This window comes from Rasamsonia byssochlamydoides (genome assembly GCF_041956645.1).
Source record: "Rasamsonia byssochlamydoides strain NRRL 3658 unplaced genomic scaffold VTN77scaffold_49, whole genome shotgun sequence".
NCBI classification, from domain to species: domain Eukaryota; kingdom Fungi; phylum Ascomycota; class Eurotiomycetes; order Eurotiales; family Trichocomaceae; genus Rasamsonia; species Rasamsonia byssochlamydoides.
Genome location: NW_027192432.1, coordinates 167,112 through 188,206, shown reverse-complemented (window position 1 = coordinate 188,206; position 21,095 = coordinate 167,112). Strand labels below are relative to the sequence as shown.

At 51.5% G+C, this 21,095-nt stretch overlaps 7 protein-coding genes across 7 annotated transcripts; 1 reads left to right on the top strand and 6 right to left on the bottom strand.

Moving 5' to 3' along the window:
• Nucleotides 1-654: 654 nt before the first annotated feature.
• On the bottom strand, nt 655-1,957 carry VTN77DRAFT_6362 (uncharacterized protein; the record flags this gene model as incomplete). The annotated part of the gene is made up of 5 exons (XM_069422632.1): nt 655-1,254; nt 1,324-1,526; nt 1,600-1,654; nt 1,739-1,832; nt 1,914-1,957. 5 exons carry the CDS (start codon nt 1,955-1,957, stop codon nt 655-657), a joined length of 996 nt encoding a protein of 331 aa, XP_069276175.1.
• Nucleotides 1,958-2,890: 933 nt separating this feature from the next.
• VTN77DRAFT_6361 (uncharacterized protein) lies at nt 2,891-4,529 on the bottom strand (the record flags this gene model as incomplete). Its single annotated transcript, XM_069422631.1, has 4 exons — nt 2,891-3,236; nt 3,311-3,549; nt 3,615-4,366; nt 4,436-4,529. 4 exons carry the CDS (start codon nt 4,527-4,529, stop codon nt 2,891-2,893), a joined length of 1,431 nt encoding a protein of 476 aa, XP_069276174.1.
• Nucleotides 4,530-5,439: 910 nt separating this feature from the next.
• VTN77DRAFT_6360 (uncharacterized protein) lies at nt 5,440-7,803 on the bottom strand (the record flags this gene model as incomplete). The annotated part of the gene is made up of 1 exon (XM_069422630.1): nt 5,440-7,803. One exon carries the CDS (start codon nt 7,801-7,803, stop codon nt 5,440-5,442), a length of 2,364 nt encoding a protein of 787 aa, XP_069276173.1.
• Nucleotides 7,804-8,573: 770 nt separating this feature from the next.
• On the bottom strand, nt 8,574-8,912 carry VTN77DRAFT_6359 (uncharacterized protein; the record flags this gene model as incomplete). The annotated part of the gene is made up of 2 exons (XM_069422628.1): nt 8,574-8,846; nt 8,901-8,912. 2 exons carry the CDS (start codon nt 8,910-8,912, stop codon nt 8,574-8,576), a joined length of 285 nt encoding a protein of 94 aa, XP_069276172.1.
• Nucleotides 8,913-11,047: 2,135 nt separating this feature from the next.
• VTN77DRAFT_6358 (uncharacterized protein) lies at nt 11,048-13,381 on the bottom strand (the record flags this gene model as incomplete). Its single annotated transcript, XM_069422627.1, has 8 exons — nt 11,048-11,244; nt 11,315-11,845; nt 11,895-12,148; nt 12,197-12,625; nt 12,687-13,025; nt 13,082-13,188; nt 13,250-13,301; nt 13,362-13,381. 8 exons carry the CDS (start codon nt 13,379-13,381, stop codon nt 11,048-11,050), a joined length of 1,929 nt encoding a protein of 642 aa, XP_069276171.1.
• A 1,522-nt stretch (nt 13,382-14,903) lies between these two features.
• On the bottom strand, nt 14,904-16,280 carry VTN77DRAFT_6357 (uncharacterized protein; the record flags this gene model as incomplete). Its single annotated transcript, XM_069422626.1, has 1 exon — nt 14,904-16,280. The coding sequence occupies one exon, from the start codon at nt 16,278-16,280 to the stop codon at nt 14,904-14,906; it is 1,377 nt and encodes a 458-aa protein (XP_069276170.1).
• A 1,361-nt stretch (nt 16,281-17,641) lies between these two features.
• On the top strand, nt 17,642-19,576 carry VTN77DRAFT_6356 (uncharacterized protein; the record flags this gene model as incomplete). Its single annotated transcript, XM_069422625.1, has 8 exons — nt 17,642-17,757; nt 17,820-18,018; nt 18,081-18,219; nt 18,276-18,446; nt 18,510-18,906; nt 18,962-19,111; nt 19,170-19,235; nt 19,321-19,576. The coding sequence occupies 8 exons, from the start codon at nt 17,642-17,644 to the stop codon at nt 19,574-19,576; spliced, it is 1,494 nt and encodes a 497-aa protein (XP_069276169.1).
• Between the last annotated feature and the right edge of the window lie 1,519 nt (nt 19,577-21,095).

The following is a 21,095-nucleotide window of genomic DNA, read 5'->3' as shown; positions in this document are numbered from 1 at the left end:
TCCTTTCCGCTGCGATATAAATACGTAATACTAGACGCCCTCATCTCCCTCTACTTCCTTACAATCAATATTGACCTGTCGATCCCCAACAAACCCAGTAGAAAGCAAGTCCCTAGGTAAGAACGAAAGAATTTTTCCAGCAGGCTACGAAAGGAATATCTAATCTAATCTAATCTAATCTATCAATCAATTGGTTTTGTATACTATTATAATCACCACCCTGTTATGGTGTGTTTATTGTAAATGTTAATTTTGTCTCAATTGAGGAAAAGAAAAGACTGGAATGATGAACAGCAGGATGTCTACATAAGGTTTATATATACAAGAGGGTTAGCGCTTTGGGAACTATCTTACCATTTTTCTACATCTCTATATAGTATGTACAGTACAGTATATCTAGCTAAAAATCGTCAAGACACTGACGTAGAGCTGCTGTGCATACAGACCAGTGCATCTGAAGTTCATAGTACTGAGGCTCCTGGAAGAGGAACATCAACTCCGTCTACGTATGTATGTCCTATGGATGCAATGCCGTGCCATGTCTCTTTCTATGCGAATACTAGCTAACTAACTATGCTACCGAATACACTACCACATGCAAGTATATCAGTCCTGTACCAGATATCGTGCTATCGTACCAAAGTTTAATACTGATCACTGCTTCAGCGCTTTCTCCCAACTATCCCTCAACCGCCGATCAACCCCCATCACAATCGCATAGATCGTATCCAGCGTGGGCGTGTCCAACCCCAGCTCCTTGGACTTGCGGAAGGGATAGCCCAGGATGACGTCTACTTCCAGTGGCCTGCCCTCCTTGTAGTCCGTCTGCATGCTGCTCCCGATGCCCGGCATGCTCAGGATGCGGTTGATGAGCGTGTCGATGACGTCGTACTGCAGCGTCGTCACGCCGCACGCGCGGCCGACGTCGATGACTTCGCGCATCAGTCGCCGCGTCACGGGCATCGCCTCGGGCGACGAGGCGAGCCATCTCTGCGTGTCCAGCAGCGTCAGCGTCGTCAGCGAGTTCCACGCCGCGTTCCACACGACTTTCTCCCAGCGCTGGCGCTGGATGTCGTCAATGGCCTGGAACACGGTCCCGCCGGCGGTCAGCAGCTCGGCGAACGTGTCGAGGCGGGTCTGTTCAGTCGCCAAGTCGTCTTTTCGCGACTCGTTGGGGAACAGGCCGATCTGCATGTTCTCGCTTTTCGTGTGCTTGACGAGGCCGGGTTCGACTTGTGTTGCGCCGGTCCATGTCTGCAATCAATCAGCAGACCGTCAAAAGACACTGACAGGTTTTTTCTAATAATGATGAGACAGACATACCACACACGTGATGATGGTGCAGCGGGGATACGCCTTGCGAAAAGGCTCCTCGTTGCCCACGCCATTCTGGATGAGCACAATGGTGGTCCGGTCCTGGTCGATGACGGGCGCCAGTTGCGCCACTGCCCCTTCCTGATCGATCGCCTTGTGGGCGCAGACGACGTAGTCGTATGTTTGGTTGGCTTCGGCGGGGGTTTTGAGGACTGTGACCAGTCAGTCGAGGTTCTTGAATGGCACAGATAGCTGCTGCGATGAGGAAACAGAGGCATCTCGCACCTCTGAACGGAGTCACGGTGTGTCGGCCATGATTTTGGCTGTCGATGATCAGGCCCTGAAGAGGAGATTTTATCAGACCATGCCCATATCACCAACACCAACAACAATATAAGACAATATATTTAAATGAAAGACAAACCTTCGTCTTCACAGCGTCATAATTCGACCGCGCAACAACCGACAACCGGACTCGCTTCGAGCGATCCAGAATGAAGGCGTAGAAGGAGCCAATTCTGTAAAGATGTCAAGAATCACGAATTAGTCCATATCCAAGAAGACGCTGACAGTCCTCAGGACTATTGGATGTGACATACGCTCCGAGACCAAACAGCAGGACATCGATCTGTTCGTCTCCCATGGTCGATCGATCGATTGATCAATTGATGAGTGAGTGATAAATCAGCGAGCGGGATGAGGGGGATTCAGCTCGTCAATTGTACAGTATTAGCGAAGGGTGCTGTCGTCGTCCTTTCACAGAAAAGAATGTCAGATGTAAATGCTGAGAATCGAATGAATCTATGATAAGAGTTCTATCTTGCCCCTCTGAGCAGAGCTGAGCAGAGCTGAGCAGAGCTCTCGGTCGTTGGGACAGAACTTCATCGTTTACCCCGCGGGGCTGTTGCGTGGGGTGTCTGTGGTGGGTTGCCGGCGTGGGGGTGCATTTCTCTTCAGATGCTTGTATTACTTCAGATGGGTATTAGTTAATTCATGAGGGATCGAGATGCGTAACCAATTAATTAATTAATTCGATGATAATTAGCCTTCACGGGTGTCTGCATCCAGTCAATTGAGTTCGTGATCTTATCTTAATTATTCTTCTGTTCTGCTATGTTCTGATTCGGTGGTCGATTGATTCCAGGACGGATTAATTTATTGACTTCGGCGGAGAGAAGGCCGATGACTGTGAGGTACAATACATAACATGCTCACTCTGTTGGATGGATACGGATTTCCACATGCAATTAACTAGATATACTTGGTTTGTAATTTTCCTTATCATTTTGTCATATGTCTTGTTTTTCTTCTCTTCTTCTTCCTTTTTTTAGCTCTTGTCATTCGTTCTTATCTCGCTGCAATGATAGCAATATAATATACATAGTGCCGGGAAATTATAATGATTATTATATCCAGAGCTATTTCTGTATATCTGCATTTAGCTATGATCCTATCTCGCTACGAACTGATCCATCCATGAGAAATATATGAGCAAACAATGTAGTCTCGTGATGACATAAATTACCAGTAATCCAGTCTAGTCTAGTTCATCCACACTTCACGACGTATACACAACTTACAACTTCGGAGAAACTGTCGTGAGATCCCTCTCCAACTTTGCCGTGTTGACCATGCTGCGCTCAATCTCCGCAATCTTTGTCGCCCCCAGCAGCGCCATGTTGGTCTCGATCTCCTCACGCAGGATCTGCACCATCCGCCGGGTGCCCTCCTCGCCGTATCCAGCCGCCATGCTGTAGAGGAAGGGTCGCCCCAGGCCAACGGCTGTGGCGCCTAGGGCGAGCGCCTTGATCACGTCGGTGCCGCGCCGGATGCCGCCGTCGACGAAGATCTGCATGTTTTTGCCGATGATCTCGGGGGCGAACTTGTTGATTTCGAGAAGGGTCAGTAGAGGGGGTTGAGCGCTGTATTTACTTAGCGTTAGCGATTGATATCTGCATTTTGTAGATAATGACGAATGGTGAAGACGCAAACATACGTATCTTGGGACCTCCCCCCGTGGTTCGACAAGACGATTCCTTGTACTCCGTGCTTGTAAGCTAGCACAGTATCCTCCACGCATTGAATCCCTTTAATCACCAGCGGCAGATCGGTGATTTTTCGGATCCATGCAATTGTGTCCCAATCGAGGTAGGGCGAGACGGTGCTCGACAGCGTCTTGGCGATCCCCTGGACAGGCTGGCCTTTCCCGCCGATTATTTTATTTTGTTCTCCCACCTAGAATATATCAGCCGTCAGAAAGAACGAAAGAACAAAGACTTTCACAGGCAGCGCAACCGTACATCAACTTGAGCCTTCAGCCGTTCATCTCGCTCACGCTTCCCCGTCACCGGCGAGTCAACAGTCAGCCAGATGGCACTGACGCCAGCCTTGACGGCCCGTCGGATGGTGGCCTCCGACTGGCTCATGTCCTTATGCATATACAGCTGGAAGAAGATGGGCTGGTCGGGCCGCGTGCGCGCCTGCATGATGCTCTCGATCGACATGCTGGACCGGGTAGCCACCAGCTGGGCGAGTCCTTCCTTGCCCGCAGCAGCGGCCAGCGTGCATTCGCCCTGAGGATGGGCGAACTTGGCGATGCCCACGGCGGAGATATAGACCGGAAGCGATACTTGATGCCCCAGAATCGTCGTGCGCGTGTCGATCGATCCGACGTTGCGGAGGATGCGCGGTCGGAGCGACACCTTCCGATAGGCGCGTTCCGCCTCCTGCTTCGAAAACTCATCGTCTGCGCCCGCGGCGTAGTAGGCCCAGGCGTTGGCGGGCAGATGCCGTTCGGCAACGGCTTCAAAGTCGCGCAGGTTGATCAGGCTGCTCAGAGGGGGTGGGCCGTCAGACGACTTCTCTTCTGTGACACCATGGTTGCGCTTAGGTTGATCGAGGGTCGACACGTCGACTTCGCCTTTGAATGCAGACGAAGGAAGCGTCTCTTCAAGCAGCTCTGGCGGGTGAATGGCATCGTAGTCTGCCGTGGCATCGTGTCCGGCACATTGGAGGATGACACGGGCGCCGCCAGGATGTTCGTCCAGGAAAGCTGTCACCTTTTAGCAAGCAGGTTAAACAGAATGAATTGATGCTGGAAAAAGAAGACGAGAATACTGACCCGTCACATCATACACTTTTCCTCTGACGACAATCCAGCACGACTCTCGGGAATTATGCCGGGCGACTTCTTTACCGTCGAGCTTGACCGCCATGCAGGAGACAAGAAAGAGAATATCGTCCAAAGAAATAAAATTAAATTGTATATATAATATATAAATTCTCGAAGAGTCCAAAAAAAGATAACAATCGACAAGAAGCTGTACTCCGTAGTTAGTTGACTTTTTCGGCCGGATTCTCTCCGCATTGTTGTCCGCAACAAGCTTCCGGTTTAGCGTGGGGGAGCAACTGCGGAGAGCCTTTTCTTTTATATTACGGAGTGCCTATTACAATAATAGTAAGTAAGTTAGACACGGCAGTTTCCAATTCAGAGCATGAGAGTGGGAATAATATTAATAGTAATAATTATAAGACCTCATGGAAAGTTTGTCCAATTGACTCGAGGCTCTTGATATCTGAACTGCAATGATTCACCTGGGCATTTAAGTATCACTGCATCATACAGAACATCACACTGGGGAACCCCCACACCGGTCCCCTGACCTGTACCGTAAAGTATGGAGTTCCCCGGAATTTTGAACACGCTTAGCGTGGGGGGACACGACACTTGATGGGCTGGCATTTCGGATAAAAACAATGGACAGATAAGATAAGATGGATTTCCTATTGGCTACAATTTTGATCAGGGCAAGAGTATGGACTCTGTTGTACCTGATGCACGTGACTGTATGAGAACCTCTCCTTCATGGTTACTACGAGAACTACTACTACAATATCGAGGTAGATTCCCATGTGAAGACAAGTAGATTGAATTCGAATGAACACTCTCGACAATCACGTCGATACTGAACTACTGGGATACTGTAGATGCTACGAGCCAGCTGTTTAACGACATCAATAGCATTCAATCATTATTGCTAAGTGAGACGGGTGTTTGTATATAGGGACAACATGACTAAACATTGATCGAGGAAGAGAAAACTACGGCAAGCTCCTCGATCAACTCTACCAACTGGTCGGCCCAAATGTCTCCCCCGGCGGCAGGACAACCTGCACCGCCGTGTCCGACGCATCCATCGTGTTGGCCGCAATCTCGGTCCCCCACCACGACGGAAAGCTCGTGTTGGTCAGCTGCAGCGTCACGAAGATCAGGATCGTGCAGAGTGCCAGGCCGACGTCCAGGCCCGCCGAGAACACGTAGTTGTAGTGCATCCACCACCCACGCCACCGATTCCGGATGTACTTGTTGAACACGAACCCCACGATCCCCCAGCTCAGATAGTTCAGCGGTGTCGCCGGCGGGATGAGACCAGCCCCACCAAAGATGATAGGTGCGCTCAGGTACCGGATCGGGCTCTTGGGGAACGCGCGCGCCCCCAGGTAGATCAGCACGGGCAAGATGAAGCCCGCGAGGAAGAACCACAGCATGGGCGAGTACAGCGCGCCCGGAGAGAAGATGCGCTGGGGGCCGATCGCACCCCAGATGATCGAGGCGTTGAAAAACACCCGCCCGTTCGGGCAGCTGAAGTGGCTGACCTGGCCTTGCGAACACACATCCGAGATCGCCGACAGGGCCCAATTCATCACCGCGATCTGCACCACCGACGACCACAGGGCGCTGATCATCTGCGCCGCAAAGGTGACCCGCGGCGGCACCTTCATGTAGTGGCCCAGCTTCAAGTCTTGACAGAAGTACAGCCCCTGAAACATGCTGATGTAGCCGTACGTCTTGAACAGCATCATCGCCATCGGCCGCCCCGGCTGCATGTAGCCGATGATGAACTCGGTAAACACGTTCAGCCCGATCTGGATGTTGGTCGTCGCCTGCACGATGCCGATGGGCACAAACCACACCGCCGAGATGATGATACTGACGAAAAACGCCCACCACGACAGATGGGTCGGATAGCCCAGCACGACTCCCAGGCTCATGGCGATCATGATGAGAGCGACAGCCCCATACCACCACAGAGGGACCTTCTTGTACCGAGCCATCAGCCGCCCGTGGACGTCCTCCTCCTCGGATCCGAATTTCTTGAACCGAATCCAGAGCTCTTGACCGTGGAAAAGGACCGTGTGGACGATCACGGCCACAATGGTGGCAAATGACAGTCCGTATGTCAACATGAATGAAGTGGACAGGAAGAGGGGTGAGTAGGATTGGTACTTTTGCAGATCAAACTCGCTCTGGTCATTCAGGATCCGACTGACATTGTACAAATTGCCGGTGTTGTCATAGCTGTTCGAGTCGCTGATGGGCAGATACTTGTTATAGAAGAGTCCCTTGAAGTGGATCGCCGCCGTGGTAATCCAGAAGAAGGCAACCATGCCAATCAGCGTGTTGGCGATGGCAAACCACGGCGCGATCAACGGGCTGAAGTTGAAGCCCGAGATCTGGGTCCAGTCAAAGGTGATTGGGATCAATGACAGCCCCGTCCAGCCGCCAAAGAGTTGATTGATCACCGGGTTGTTTGGGCGGATCCAGGTCACCCAGGCAAAGACACTGAGGAACGGGGCAATGTATCCAGGGAAGAAGTACCAGACGAACGAGCCGATCATGGTGTAGAGGAAGAGCCGGTATTTGCCGATTGTCCACCCTGACGTCTTGGAGGGATCGGGCCGGCGGTGGTCGTGTAGGGCAGTGAACAGACTGCTATTGATCAGGGTGGCTGGCCAGATCATCGCCGCTGGCTGGACCAGGAACCGGGTGAAGAAGCCGGCTAGGCCGAACCCCAGCATCTGAGTTGAGATGGTCATGAATATCTCAAACGGCCAGCCAAATCGCTGCTTGTAGAAGGCGCGCTGTGCCAGCAGCACATCAGTGGCATAGGCCGCACCACCGCCGAAGGTGGCATTGGCCATGATGACGATGAGGGCATGTTCCTTCTTGCTGAATGGTCCCGGGTTCAAGTTGCCACGGATGCCAAAGAAGCTGAACTCGATCGCCGGCATCCACTTGGCCCAAGCTACGCCGATCGGATAGGCGACGACTTGAGCTACATAAGAAGGTATCACAATGTAGGGATCACGCATGGAGAACAGCATATTCAGGGCCGATCCGATGGTGGCCAGCAGCATGCCGATCACCCAGGCACGGATAGTGTTGGAATGGCCTCCTTCGTCATAGTTGACGACAGCTGCCCGCACCTCGGGGTACGGGGAGTTGTCAAGCAGCTCCCCAGCGATTCCCACCTGGGCACTTGCATCAGTCGTATGAAGCGCTTCATCGATTTCGTCAAAAATCTCGTCGGGCAGGTTGGGGTCCCAATGGTGTTGCTTCTTGAGATTCTTGAGGTGGTCGACCGCCTCATGGGCATCCCCCACGCCCGTCGACACGGCCACGGTGGGCTCAGTATACTTCTCCTCCATGATAAGACAGGGATGGCGGTTGAACCTGCCCGTCAGGAGGTCAGATAGGGCGCCTGGTGCTGGTGAGGAAGAGAAGAAACAAGTAATATAGGATCACATTAGACTATCGAACGAGCGAACGGTTTGCTGCGGTGATATATACCCCGGAGAACAATAACCGAGTCACGCGACGATGTATTCACCCCCCTGATGGGACAGCAGGGACCCGCACGATCATTTTTCACAATCGATAGCAGAACGACTGTTGGCTCACCGATCCTTATCTCACATCTCGCCCGATCTTTCGTTGTTAGTCTGGTTAATTTGGCGCTTATTAGCGGTTGTGCGCCATGCGGGATGCCATGATATCAACGATGCGCTATCCAACCAATTGTCAATGGCCCATAGCGTGAGAGAGGTCTGCCCGCTACCCGTCCTGGTAATTGCCGAGCATCCAGGATGTAACCCAGCGTCGGATCTGGATATTTTCCGACTGTTTAGTTCAGTGATACACCCAGTGACGCCACGCTTGCCGGATCTCGGACGGCGATGATAATCATTGATAAGCAGGCTACCGTGCAGACCGCCGTCTCGGCCATGGCGCTGGCAGCCAGGCCTTCGAGGCGGCATCAACCGATTCATTATTGCTGTTCGAGTCCATTCGAAGGAGTTAGATGGGGGAAGAATGGGGACGGGGAACCGTTTCTGACGGTCCACTCTCATCAACGATAATCAAACCTTCAACCAACTGAGTTACGTGTTCAGGATTAATCCCCCGGCGGATCAGCACGCTAGCCTGGAAAAGCGGAGTTAAGCTTAGCAGACGCTGCATCATGCATAATAGTTCGTAGCAGTGGCCGTGACAAATCATGCATCCAATGCAGGACGATTCCCATGTGGCACTTGCTGACGTAGGACTCAGATCCTTCGCCGCCAGCGGGAGAGGACAGAGAGCCGCCACGCTTGTTTCCTGGCGTCAAGGGCCTTGCTTGGGGAAGCCAAGGTTTGGTCTCGATTTGATTTGATTGGTTGTTGTTTGATTGCCAATTTGAACAGCCTCCAGTCTAGAAACGAACAAGGTCAGTGCTGGGATGGACTCCGTCTGGCCCTTGTCATACCTTGCCTGACATGAAACAGAATTCACATGAAAAATCCACTGATCGCACTCACCACAACAGCACGAGTATAACTCGTCGATTGCTGTGGGCTGCCACCAAGCATGGTGACGAAGTGTGAGAATGGGGTCTGCCAGTCTGGTCTAAGATAGCGACTGTCGCCGGTTGTTGATAAGCTGATAAGCCATGACTGGTTCGCAAACGAAATCTGTCAACCGCGGCTGGCGTACCCGTATCTCTTCGGTATCAGCAAAAAGGAGGCAAAAGAATACGCCATTCGACGCTCGGATGGGCGCCAAGCTAATTACGGAGTTAGCGGCGCATTATTACTACTGGCATTGTGGCCATCGGTCCTGTTCCGGCACATGACAGGCGAGATCTCATGCGGGGAAACACACCTTGTGCTGGAACCCCAGTTGAGAGGCAGAGCTGGACAAACATGCTACCATTCCGAGCTCACTCGTATCGCAGACCATCATTTGGAATGAATGTTGCTACGTGGTTCGGGTACGCAATCAGTCAACGCGTCGGAAACTCGTTGACGTTCGGAGAATCGTTGACCTCGCAGCAATATCTCGTTATCTGCATGGAATATTCGTGGCCGTCAGAGAATCCGGCGTATACTTTTATCCGGTCGTATCAAGTGGACCAGTTCGTCTCTCGCCGCTAAGGAATGTCGGAAAAAGGCGGTTCTTCCACCGCAATATTTCCCCAAGAAAATCGACCCGTCACATTGAATTCTGTAGTCGCGCTATCATCGCTAATCCAAATTCTCAGCTTCCTGTTTGAGCAAGGAGGGCCGCCCTTGCCAAGTGGCGGCGTAGCAGAGAAGTGCCTCCTCCCGTCACAGTTCCAGATATGACTTCACCAATGCAATTGCGGAGGGGTCCATCTGGACTTCGATAATAATGCCGATGATGTAACCCCAGAATGCCGGTATAAGCTTGGCTTTAGGGTTTTGTCAACACACATACCCGTCGATAAGCGCTTACTGTGGATTACTCCTCGGTATGCAAGACAGAGCTTGGCAGATTTCCTTCGCACTGAGGGCGGTAATCTGTGGCTCAGATAGAAAGTAAACTGGGTCCCATCAAGCCCTACTCCGTATGCTCCTGCCTGATCAGGTAGAGCTCGAGTCTTATCAACATATTCTAATCTTATCGGCCCACAGAGAAAGCACTGTACACAGAGCGTCCTGAGCTTGAGATTGAATCCATCCTCCGGTGGCTGCCGCGGAGCTTTGTGATCAAACAATGGGGCTCGTTCAACTTCTCCTCGATAAGCAACAGTGAAGGCGATAGTTAAACTTGGTGGCTCTTACGGGAGAAGGTCAGGAACTAACGAAATGGCTGACGTAATTTTGTGAGGGAACTGACACGTGTACACTGCCTGCCAAAGTTTTGGTACGTTTTTAGGTATATCGCCATAGGGGGTAGTGTAATATCCGTCTCCGAACCGAGGAAGACCTAGCACCCTGAATCTCGGGAAGTATCAATAGTTGTAGATTCACCTTTTGTCTCTGTGTCCGGAGGCTGCGATCCATGTTGAATATTCTTTTTTTTTAAAAAAAAAAGCCTTCAAAATCGAACCGCAGGGGCCTCTATCCAGGAACGGAGAAGGGCCAGCTAAACAGTGCGAGGTCCCAGAACGAGACCATTCTCATCGGGAGGTTCCTTGGCCACCCGGACAGCAGGTCAAAAACTCAGAACGAATCCACAGTGGTGAAAGTTAACCCTGCGTCTAGTGTAACCCCAAATTACGCCGCTCTCCCTGGAATTACTCCGTAGTGAAGCATCCAGAAAAGCCCGATCAGAGATTGAATGCATGACATTCCCGTCGGGTAGATGCCGCTGGATGCGGGGAAGTAGAGACGGCGGTTAATCATGCAGAATGTGGGGAAGGCCTCCAGAGACAAGGCATCTGTCGCACGGGCTAGAGGAAAGCTCAGCCGCTGAGCAACCTCAGAATCTGGCACCAAAGAGTCGGAGTCAATGTGTGAGCCAGCATCTGCAGCAAGTCACCTGGAGTCCTGTCTCTCAGAGATCATGCTGATAGGCCCACAATGTTTGCAATTGGCCGCTCAACCATAGGAATGAAACCCCTATTAAATGATCTGTTTCCAATACAAAGGAGTAATTGTCACCTATCGCCTACACCCCGTTCGTCGCGGATGACCATGTCATCGTCCCATATGGCTCTGTTGGGGGAAGTAGGTAATCATTCCCCAATGCCCACTCGAAGTCGGTCAAGAAGTCGTCATTGAGGAACTGGAGAACTTCCGGTCGCTCCGGAGGCACGACCGACTGGTCTTGCGTGGGGATGCCTCCATTGGGATCACGGTTTAAATCTGAAGCCAAGGTTCATGAGTCAGCAAAATTCCTCTCAGGAAACGTGCAGAGGTATTGGAGAATATTTACCATTCACCGTTTCACCCTCAGGCATCAGCAATTTGTGCTGAGGATCGCACTCTTCCCGCCACCACCATAACGCGTCGATAAGCGGACTCATGACCAAGCGACTTCGAATCCGCAAGGTGCTATGCTCGGTGCCGTCCGGCTTTCGAAATGCTTTGGAGCTATTCCACAACTGCTTCAAGAGATTGGCACACATTGCGGCTGCGTCGTCGCTGTCGACGGACATGCACTTCATCATATTGATACCCCTGAAGAGAGACGACCGGGCCCTCTCAGTGTCCAGATCCCGCGATATCGCACTTTTTAGTAATCGGAGCAAACTACAACACGAGAGCGCAAGGGCCATAGTAACGAACAGAGGACTTGCGAGGTAGAATTCGGGCTTCTCGCCCAATGTGGCCACGTAGTCGATCACTGTACACGCCGTCGCGAGCAACCTGGAAAAACAACCGTCGTGCGTTCCACTAAGGCTTTTGTAGAAATGTAAAACTCGGATGTGTAGCCGGCAGAGAGTCGTGTAGAACAAGTCCGCATCTAGGGCAGTTAGCCCACAAAGTTCCCCTAGTTTGAGAAGCAGACTCACTCGATGGTAGCTGCGCTTCAAGATCATCCAATTGATGCTCGAAGGTTCGGAGGATGATGTTCAACGCGCGCTCCTGCTCCGCTGACATATTTCGGACTCCATTTTCAAGTACGGCGCAAGAACAACGGGTGGCGATGTCGAGGCACTTCAGCTGAAGGCTCACACTCGGACATAACCGCTCACACAGGGTTCGTCCAGACTCTGGAACCAAATCGAGGAGGGCCCGGCCGGCCTGTCCTTTGCACAGACAGGCCCTGCTGTGCATCAGCCACGAGAATCACCCACGATGATGGCATACATACCGTTGATACACAATAATGCATTGAGCCCATAGTTCGGAGCGTCTATGGACGTCGATCTCGGAGAGATGGTTCCTTTTCATCTTGGCAAATTCATGGGTCGACATGGGGATGTGCAGACCGTTCTGCATGGCGAGGTTCAAGAGAAAACCGCTCAGAGGAAATAGGACGTCCAGTTTTGGAAACGGCCAGGTCAGCAACAAGAGGAGGGCCTGGATCTTGTACAATGCTGCTGAGTTGGATGCCATGGAAAGTAGGACTGTGTCCAGGACATTTCGTGAGAGGGCGCCGGGGAGCGTGGGATTTCTGGAGTAGCTTCGACAAGCGACGCCAATGATGACCCAGAAAAGCAAACTCGACTGCGCGTAATAGGCATTGGGGCTGAGATGAGGGTCTAGGATAGGCATGAACGGAGCATAGTCACGGAAAAACCTATCACGACCCCGTCAATCCCAGATCCTGTTGACAATCGCTTTATCGAGGAAATACCCACAGCTGAAAGATGTCGTCAATTTCTTCTCCCTCGACGCGTACGCCATTCAACGTTCGTGCCAGCGTCTTGGCGCCTGAACGCATCCCTGGACCTTCACCATTCTGTAGTACCGCAGGCGGCCGGAGATCCACCGGCACGGGCGGAGCCGTCGGATTCAAATATCCTGACGAATGTGGAGGCGAAGTGGCCGGTGGTATCGCTGCCAGATTTCCTGGAGCGACCCCCATCTCCGCTGCAGCAGTCAGCACAGCGATGGGGGACGCGAGACTATTGCTGCTCTCCGAGTTCCTGAGTTTTCGTCGCAGTTCCTCGGCTTCATGTTCGAGTTCGGAGAGCCGCCTGAAGAAGTGTATCAGCCATCTGCACGTCGTAGGGTCGGTAATAGAACGACGCACTTTCGCTTATGCTCTCGTTTGAAGGGGTCGGAGATAACGCATTTCGCCTGGACCTTGCGGCATCGTGAACACGGCTGGTCTGGATTCAAGTATGCATCGCACTTGGCCTGTCGTCACGGAATCACATCAGAATTGTGGATCCAAAGCCAGTCTTGAGAGTAGGCCAACCTTCTGCTGTCTGCACTCGGTGCAGGCTTTCTTGGTGCGATTCGACGTCGGTCTGCGCCGAGCCACAGCTCGTTAGTAGCGACCAGCATCAGTAGAAACTCGACAGACGTACTGCCTCCCTTGATTATTCATTTCAGGAGATATACTTGCGGATGAGGAGACCACGAGGTCGTGGATGGCCGTCGAGATGTTCTTTCCCCGTGCTGCGGCAGTCTGCAAGTTGTTGCTATCAGGATCTTCCGGGCGGAGATAACGATGCGCTTCTCGCTTATCTCCGGGGTTGCAAACCGATCTGCAGTATCGTTACGTCGAATGAAAACAGATTTCTGACCGACATTTGACTCTGGTACTCTGCATATGATTATTAAGTCCAATCGATCCAGCAACATCTCCACTCGCTGCATGCGAAGCTTGTTATTCGATACCTAGGTATGTACTCCAGACTTATCATGCAGAGATCTCCTGCAGGTCCGATCTCTCTGGCCCAGTTACCGGCCCTCATCCATGGATGTCTCATCCGACTTAGTGTTCTTACTTGAATCCAATCTGCTGTCTCTCTATTCAGTTACCGCTCTTACCATAAGCCCATACAGTAGCCAACAACTCCCGAGACCTGTTTGTTTTCGTATAGCTCGACAAAATGACTAAATCACGGTTGAACCGTGACCACCTCAGATCGTGTCCGTCCAGCAAGACGGTATGCAACTCGCTTTGAAGATCTCTTCCTGGTGCGATCCCAAGTGGAGCCCGTCATGAGATCCCGTGTTTCCTGGACAGCCTTACGAGCCAGGGACTGGAGATCGTCCAGCATTGGGATCTGTGGAGAAGACCCTCAATCCCTCCGCCAGGGCTCCTTCCACAACAGGAGGTTCTACCCTGCACACCCGGAAGGAAAGACTCGTGTGGACGGCAGCGGGAAACGACGGTGAAGAACGATGGCAAAATCCATATAATATCAGTCTCCGGAGTGATGTCAATCTTCAGAGCTTTCTTTCATCTCATCTCATCTCCTTGACACTATTCCCTGATCGTTGTCTTCTACCATCTTCGCCATGTCCACGACCTTTCGTCCCTTCCTATCGTTGATCTGGCGCCCCTCAGAACTCCTTCACGGCCAACGAAGACGGAGCTGTCAGATCTGAGCCGGCAGCTCTACGATGTATTAGCCACGACCTGATTCGCATGTCTTGTCAACGCGCCCTTGAGCTTCAGCCATGCTGATGTCTTTGGTATGGCGCTCGAGTTCTTTGGTCTGCCTGAGGAGGAGAAAATGAAGCTGGTCAAGAAGACCTTGAGAAAGGAGAACCAGAATACCTACCGAGAGTAAGCAGGACAGGTCTGCATCAGATTTGAAATGCATATCCCGCTAACGTGTGTTCCTGGTAGGTACTTTCCCACTCAGCCAGAGGAGCCGTAGATGACCACGCCAACCCATGAAGGTAATTATTGCAATAACTGTTTATATACTTCGAATTCCACCGCCCGACTTGCCATCTACGCACGCAGAGATAGCCTGTAATAGCAAGCCAGATCGATGTCGACAGCTAGCTGATGCCTACCCTAAATCCCCAGATCGATTTATTGGCTATAGCCATTGTCTCGTGAACGAGGGATATATGCTACGTATATACTTCCACCCTTTCCAGATACTCGTTCAAGCAACGTCGAATTCAAATGCCCACGCCGTATGATTGTCCGTCTGGTATATTGGAAACGTCACCGAATCCCCGCTGTAGGCATGCGCAACAACACCATGATCCTCCGGACTGTCGACCTCCTCCCAGACGGAGTCCCCATCAAACCCCCAGGTCTGGATGTGCACCGTACCTGCACTGGGTAGGCCCACGGCGCTGAGCGAATTCACCGTGATTGCCCAGGTACCGGTGACCAGGCGCACGCCAGCCAAAATGCGCACTTTGTCGTTGTCAACAGTGGCATACACATCCAAGAGACGATCCTCTGAGCCCGTCGTCTGCACCCGCTGCCCCGTCATATTCCGGTTGTAGTACCTGTACACCTGGTACTCCGGCGCCGGCACGTAGTCTCTCGCCGTGTAGTTGAATGGGTTCGACCTCTTGGTCAGCAAGTTGGCGAAGAGATCGTGCAGCGTGGTCCCGCTCTGCCAGTTCCCCCGCAGCCCATAGGCCTCGTACCGCTCCAGCCGGGAGATCCACCATGCAGCGCCGGCGGGGATCTGCTCTGCGAACGTGGCGTACTCGTTGATGTTGATCTGCCGCGGCGGGAGCCGGTAGGTCTGCAACAGCGCCGCCAAGGACGCGTTGGTGTTCTGCAGGTCGTCGTCTGTGGAGGTTGGATTTCCTTCCAGATGATAGGCGTACTGGTCCGGGATCGTCTGGTTACCAGCGATCTGGGCAAGCCAATTCGTCCACCACGTATTGTCGGGAAATGGGCGGTTCGCCAGAGTGGGACCTGATATCTGAACGCCATCAAAGTCAGGGTCCTGCCGGAGGAGCCTGTGCGTGCGAATATACAGATCGATCCACTGCTGCTGGCTGCGCGTCCAGAAGATGGAGATGTCGGGCTCGTTCCAGATGTCCCAGACGAGGCCGTCCAGCGCGTTGTTGGCCTTCAGGTCAGCCATCAGTCGACGGATGAAGTTGTCGTAGTTCGTCCAGTCGCCGTTGTCGCCGGGCCACACCGTCGAGGCATTGGCGTGGTCGGTGCCCCAGATATCGTGCGGCAGGATGATGAAATCGGCACCGTACTGACGACAAGTCCGGTAGTTTGACAGGGTCGATTCCAGACGGCCCTGATATTCATCGATGCCCCAGATCCAGCCTCGTGCCGGCGGGCCCAGCTGCGCACCACCTGCGCGGCCGTATCGGAAGCCTATGTCGATGTACCAGTGGGCAGGGACCTGGTTGGGGGTATCGGGGATGCCGTAGATGAAGCCTGACGCGAGATGGGAGGGCAAGCCACGCTTGACGTTGAGGTCGACTGTCGCGGTGACATTGTTGCTGGTTGCAGCAACAGCTCCAGCCAAGCAGAGGCTATAGATCAGACTTCTCATGATGACTTGCAAGGTACAACAACCTGACAAAAGAGATATATAAAATGAAGACTTTCGCTGAAAAAAATATTCTCCATCAGTTTCTCCGTCCTCTGCGTGAGAAGAGGAAAACAAGACAGTTAAATATCTCTCAGTTGAGCACGATTCCCTCGTCACTGTATCCTCCGTGCACCCTCTGTATAGGTAGCCTCCGGTGGATCATCTTCCCCGGATTTTTCTTTTTGCACTCCTCATTGCACTGGCAAGAAGAGCGGGATCTCCGATATCCCTAAGTGTAAATTAACTGTGTTTGCTTTTCTCCATCCGGGGAAGCATCATGGATGGCATGGAGTATTACCGAGCTAGGTATACCTCCGTGAGGGGGCTGGAACCAGTTCAGTGCGGAGAAGAATCCCTTCCTAGTTCCAACAAGGGTTTCGGGACTTGGGATCCGACTTGACTCGAATTTAAGTAAGCACCTAGGTACCTAGGTACAGTAGTTACCCAAGTGGAATTGAGCTGAATTATACTCCAGTGTCTTGCTTGGGTATCGAGTCCTCTTAGTTTGTCCAAAAAGAAGCAGGGATAATAATCAATCTAATATACTCCGTACGGAGGATACAAATCGTCATTCGAAATGAATCGGTAATTACTGCGACCTACCAAGCCTTGCCTGTTCTACTGGGTTGTTCTCCTATTCGATTAGATGCCCGTGAGGCCCGAGACTAATCTAATCTAATCAATAATCAGGCAGAGTACACTCGTGGTACGGAAATCCAAAGATTAGCAAACTTGGCAGTAATATTATCCATCATGCAATCTCGTGAGTTCCAGATTCAAGAAAAATATTAAATATCTCTCAGTGCCTCTAATGCAGTCCTCCGTACGGTTATTAAAAAGGTCTTGCGTACCTAGGTAAACTATCACAGATCTACGGAGTATGTGTAGATAGATCCGCAACGCCGCTCCTCATTGGTCCGCCATGGCGCAATTCAGGGACAGAGAAACGTAACGAGCTGATGCTTTGCTAACCACAAGAGGTAGCTAGCTAAAGCTAGTAGCTACCTAGGTACTTCGTTGATAGCTGAATCTAGCTAATGCTCCACCGGATCAACGACCGTCGTTGAAGCGCCGGTCCACATGGCCGCGTGGCAGCGGAGTATGTACGGAGTACGGAGTAGTCCAGGACCAGGACCAGGACCAGGGAAAGATTCCAGCTCGCCGATGTTCATTATTTTATTTTCTTTTATGCCCCGTATATTATTAGATTCAAGCATGGACGTAATCTCTCGTTCGACTCTTTTCGTGGGTGTTCTCCGCCGGTATTCCTGGAGCGTCTTCTAAGATCAACTCATCTGATCATCAGCGATACCGCGCTCAACATGGGCGCGCAGGAAACCTACGCAAGTCCAAAGGAGGCAGGCAGCAAAGAGCTGGTGATCGCCGAGTCCACGCAGGCAGATTGGACTGCCAGCGAAGAGCGCCAAGCGAAGCGGAAGTCAGTGATCCATACGACACGACACGACTCGACGAGACACGCATGCTGACTATGCGATGCAGGATAGACTTCATTCTGCTCCCGATCCTGGGCCTCGCCTTTTTCGCGCTGCAATGTGACCGCACCAATATCGCGAACGCCCTGACGGATACCATCACCGAGGATCTGCACGTCACGACGAACCAGATCAACGTGGGCACGAGCCTGTTGTCGGCGGGAATTGTTATTCTGGAGATTCCGTCCAACATCTTGCTGCAGAAGGTTGTTATGAGAGCCGCCTGGGGTATCTATCTGCTTTTGCTGATCAAGTCGTGAGGATCTAGATTGGCCCACAACGGTGGTTATCCTTCCAGATCATCGGCTGGGGCCTGGTGGCCACCTTCCAGGCGTTCGCGACCAATTATGCCGGCTACCTCGTCACGCGGATTCTTCTGGGGCTGTGCGAAGCGGGTTTCATACCGGGTGAGTCGTTTCGTTTCTTTCGTTTGGCTCTTGAGCTAGCGCTAAGAATGAACCAGGCGCCCTGTATACCATGTCCACATGGTACAAAAAGTCCGAGACGAGTCTCCGCATCTCCATCTTCTTTCTCGGGAATATCCTGGCGTCAGCTACCGTGTCGCTGATCGGCGCTGGCATCCTCACCATGGCTGGACGCTATGGAGTCGCCGGCTGGAGGTGGCTCTTTATCAGTCAGTACCTACACTGAGGATTTCCTTTTTCTCTGCAGGAGCATGCTTGCTAAACCCTTCCAGTCGAAGGAGTCATGACGGTTGGCATCGGGATCATCTTCATCCTCTTTCTCCCGCCCAGCGTGGGCAATGGCAAGCCCTTGATTAGCTGCGGCAAATGGAGCTATTTTACTCCTCACGAGCAATATATTCTCGTGCGACGGGTGCTGCTAGACGACCCGGCAAAGACGACCTCCCAGGTGTCGATTTCCGGGCGAGATGTCTGGCAGACGGTGCGGAATCCTCGCATCCTGGTGCATGTCCTCATCACGTTGACATCGATGATCTCGGTCACTGCCGTGCAAACATACGCCCCGTCCATCATCAAAAGCCTGGGCTTCACTCCCGTGCAGGCCAATGCGCTCTTTTCCGTCGGCAACTTCGCTGCGGCCGTGATCTCCGTCCTGCTTGGATTCCTGGCGTAGGTGGCCTGTTTCTCAGATAGTCTACTGAACTAATATTTATCTATTTTCTAGCGACCGTACCAAACGCCGTGGACCAGCCGCCTTTATCGCAGCGCTGTGGAGTCTAATCGCATACGCCTGTCTCCGGCAGTCAGTCCATTTCCCGAAATGGAATCGATATGCCGCGATTGTTGCTGCGACTGCAACGAACTCTGTGATTCAGTGGGTTCCTCGAACTTGTATCCAGCACGAAAACAAGGTCTGCTGACATTGTTACCAGTGTCGTCAACGTCGGCTGGTTATCCGTCAACTGCACGAACCCACAGCAACGCAGCATTGCCATGGCGTGAGTATTCTCTCGTCCCCTCCTCATATTCCTCTCTTCAAACATTTCCCCCTGGAACGTACATACTCACATGTGCTACCTCCAGCATGATCGTCATGGCCGCCAACGCAGCCGGTATCGCCGGAGGCCAAGTCTTCCGGACGCAGGACGCCCCTCTCTATCTTCACGCCTTTACGGCCATGCTGTCCCTGGCTGCCGTGTGCCTCGTGACCGTCCTCGTCCAGATGGCGTGGTATTTCTGGAGCAATCGGCGAATGGCCAAGACGGGCACGGCCCCGATCGTGCAGGCCCGATCGGCGGACGGGGGTGAAATTGCACAGACGTGGTGGTGGACGTGGTAGGCTGCCTAGGTAGTATTTATATTTAGATTTATAATTCTTGGGTTCTATGATGGGAATTGTGAGTAAATAAGTTTCCATGTTGATGTAGATATTCTCCGAATCAGTCATGATGATGACAGACAGATAGAAGAAATTAAAAAAAATAATAAATGAATATGGAAGTTGGTTTGTAGGATTCAAGGAAAGGTTCTCAGAGGAGACAAAGTTCAAAATCAAAGATTAGACCTTAGTGATCTCTTGATTGATGACAGGATGGTCCTACAAGAATTTACTTACCTACATTACGTAGTTAGATGACGCAGTCAACGATGATGATAATGATAATGTGGGAGAATAGACAACAAGCGGAGAACCCAGTATTGTCTTTTTTCTGTTGGCCTAATTTGTAGATTGAATATTCATTTGCTGTATCGAGTAAAAATCCTTCCAGTCACTCGATCATACTCCGGTGGGGTAAATCCAGTTAGGTAGTTACTTAGAACTATTAGGTTACAACCTACCGAGTCTCTGCTGCATCTGTGTCCGTGCTCATTGTTATTATTATTTTGCGGGGAAGGGTAGGATCTTCATGGAGGGATTACCGTGTACGGAGTATATAATATATACTTTACTACCTAAAGTTAGATAGAGAGTAATAGCCAGCTGGGTAGATAGCTAGCAAATTACCTACCTAGGCATCAACGTAATTAAGGTACCCAGATAACTGCCCCCAATTGAGTTTGTCACGATTGCGTCTTGTCGGATTAAGATTGCTATATCCTGCTCCAGACGGTAGGATAATCGATATAAGATATGCGGAACACTGGCTAGATTAACAATGAAATAACGACAAAGCAAGCAAAAGAGAAAAGAAAAATCAGCAGCAATGTCTATACGTATGTATGTATAGTAGCTATCTTCGCCATGTCAATAGTACATACATAACTGTACTATAGTCTTGCAAGGTTACCACTACCAAACTCGCCAATCGTACGAGGGTGAGATCACATCACTTTGATTGGATAAATACAACCAGATTCCTTATTTGATAGATACTTTGGATACTTTGGTGATTGGCAGGTACCCGCACCGTCCGCATCGGCTGTCCCTTGGTTCGTTGCTTGCTTGGATATGGAATCATCGTTCATCCTGACATCACCGGAAAACAATACCTAGCCACAGGCACGTGTTTACTGTATTGTATCCCTTTCTATCTAATCAATCCGACATGATGGAACACTATCGCGACGAGCTGATACCGACTGGTTTTTTTTATTTTCTTTTATTTTATTTTATTTGATTTCATTTTTACTCTCACTTCATCATGAGTCTCAACGATCTCCCCTCTGTCAACGAAATCAAACGCGCCGTTGCGGCGGGCCAACGCATCACTCCCCCCGATGTCTCTGCCATCGCGCAGGCCGAGAGCGAGATGACGGGCGGAGGGCCGGTGAAGGGAGGACCAGCAGGTATGTACATACATACAGAAATATCTGTCTATCTGTCCATATATATAGCCATTATCAGGCTGATTATGGAG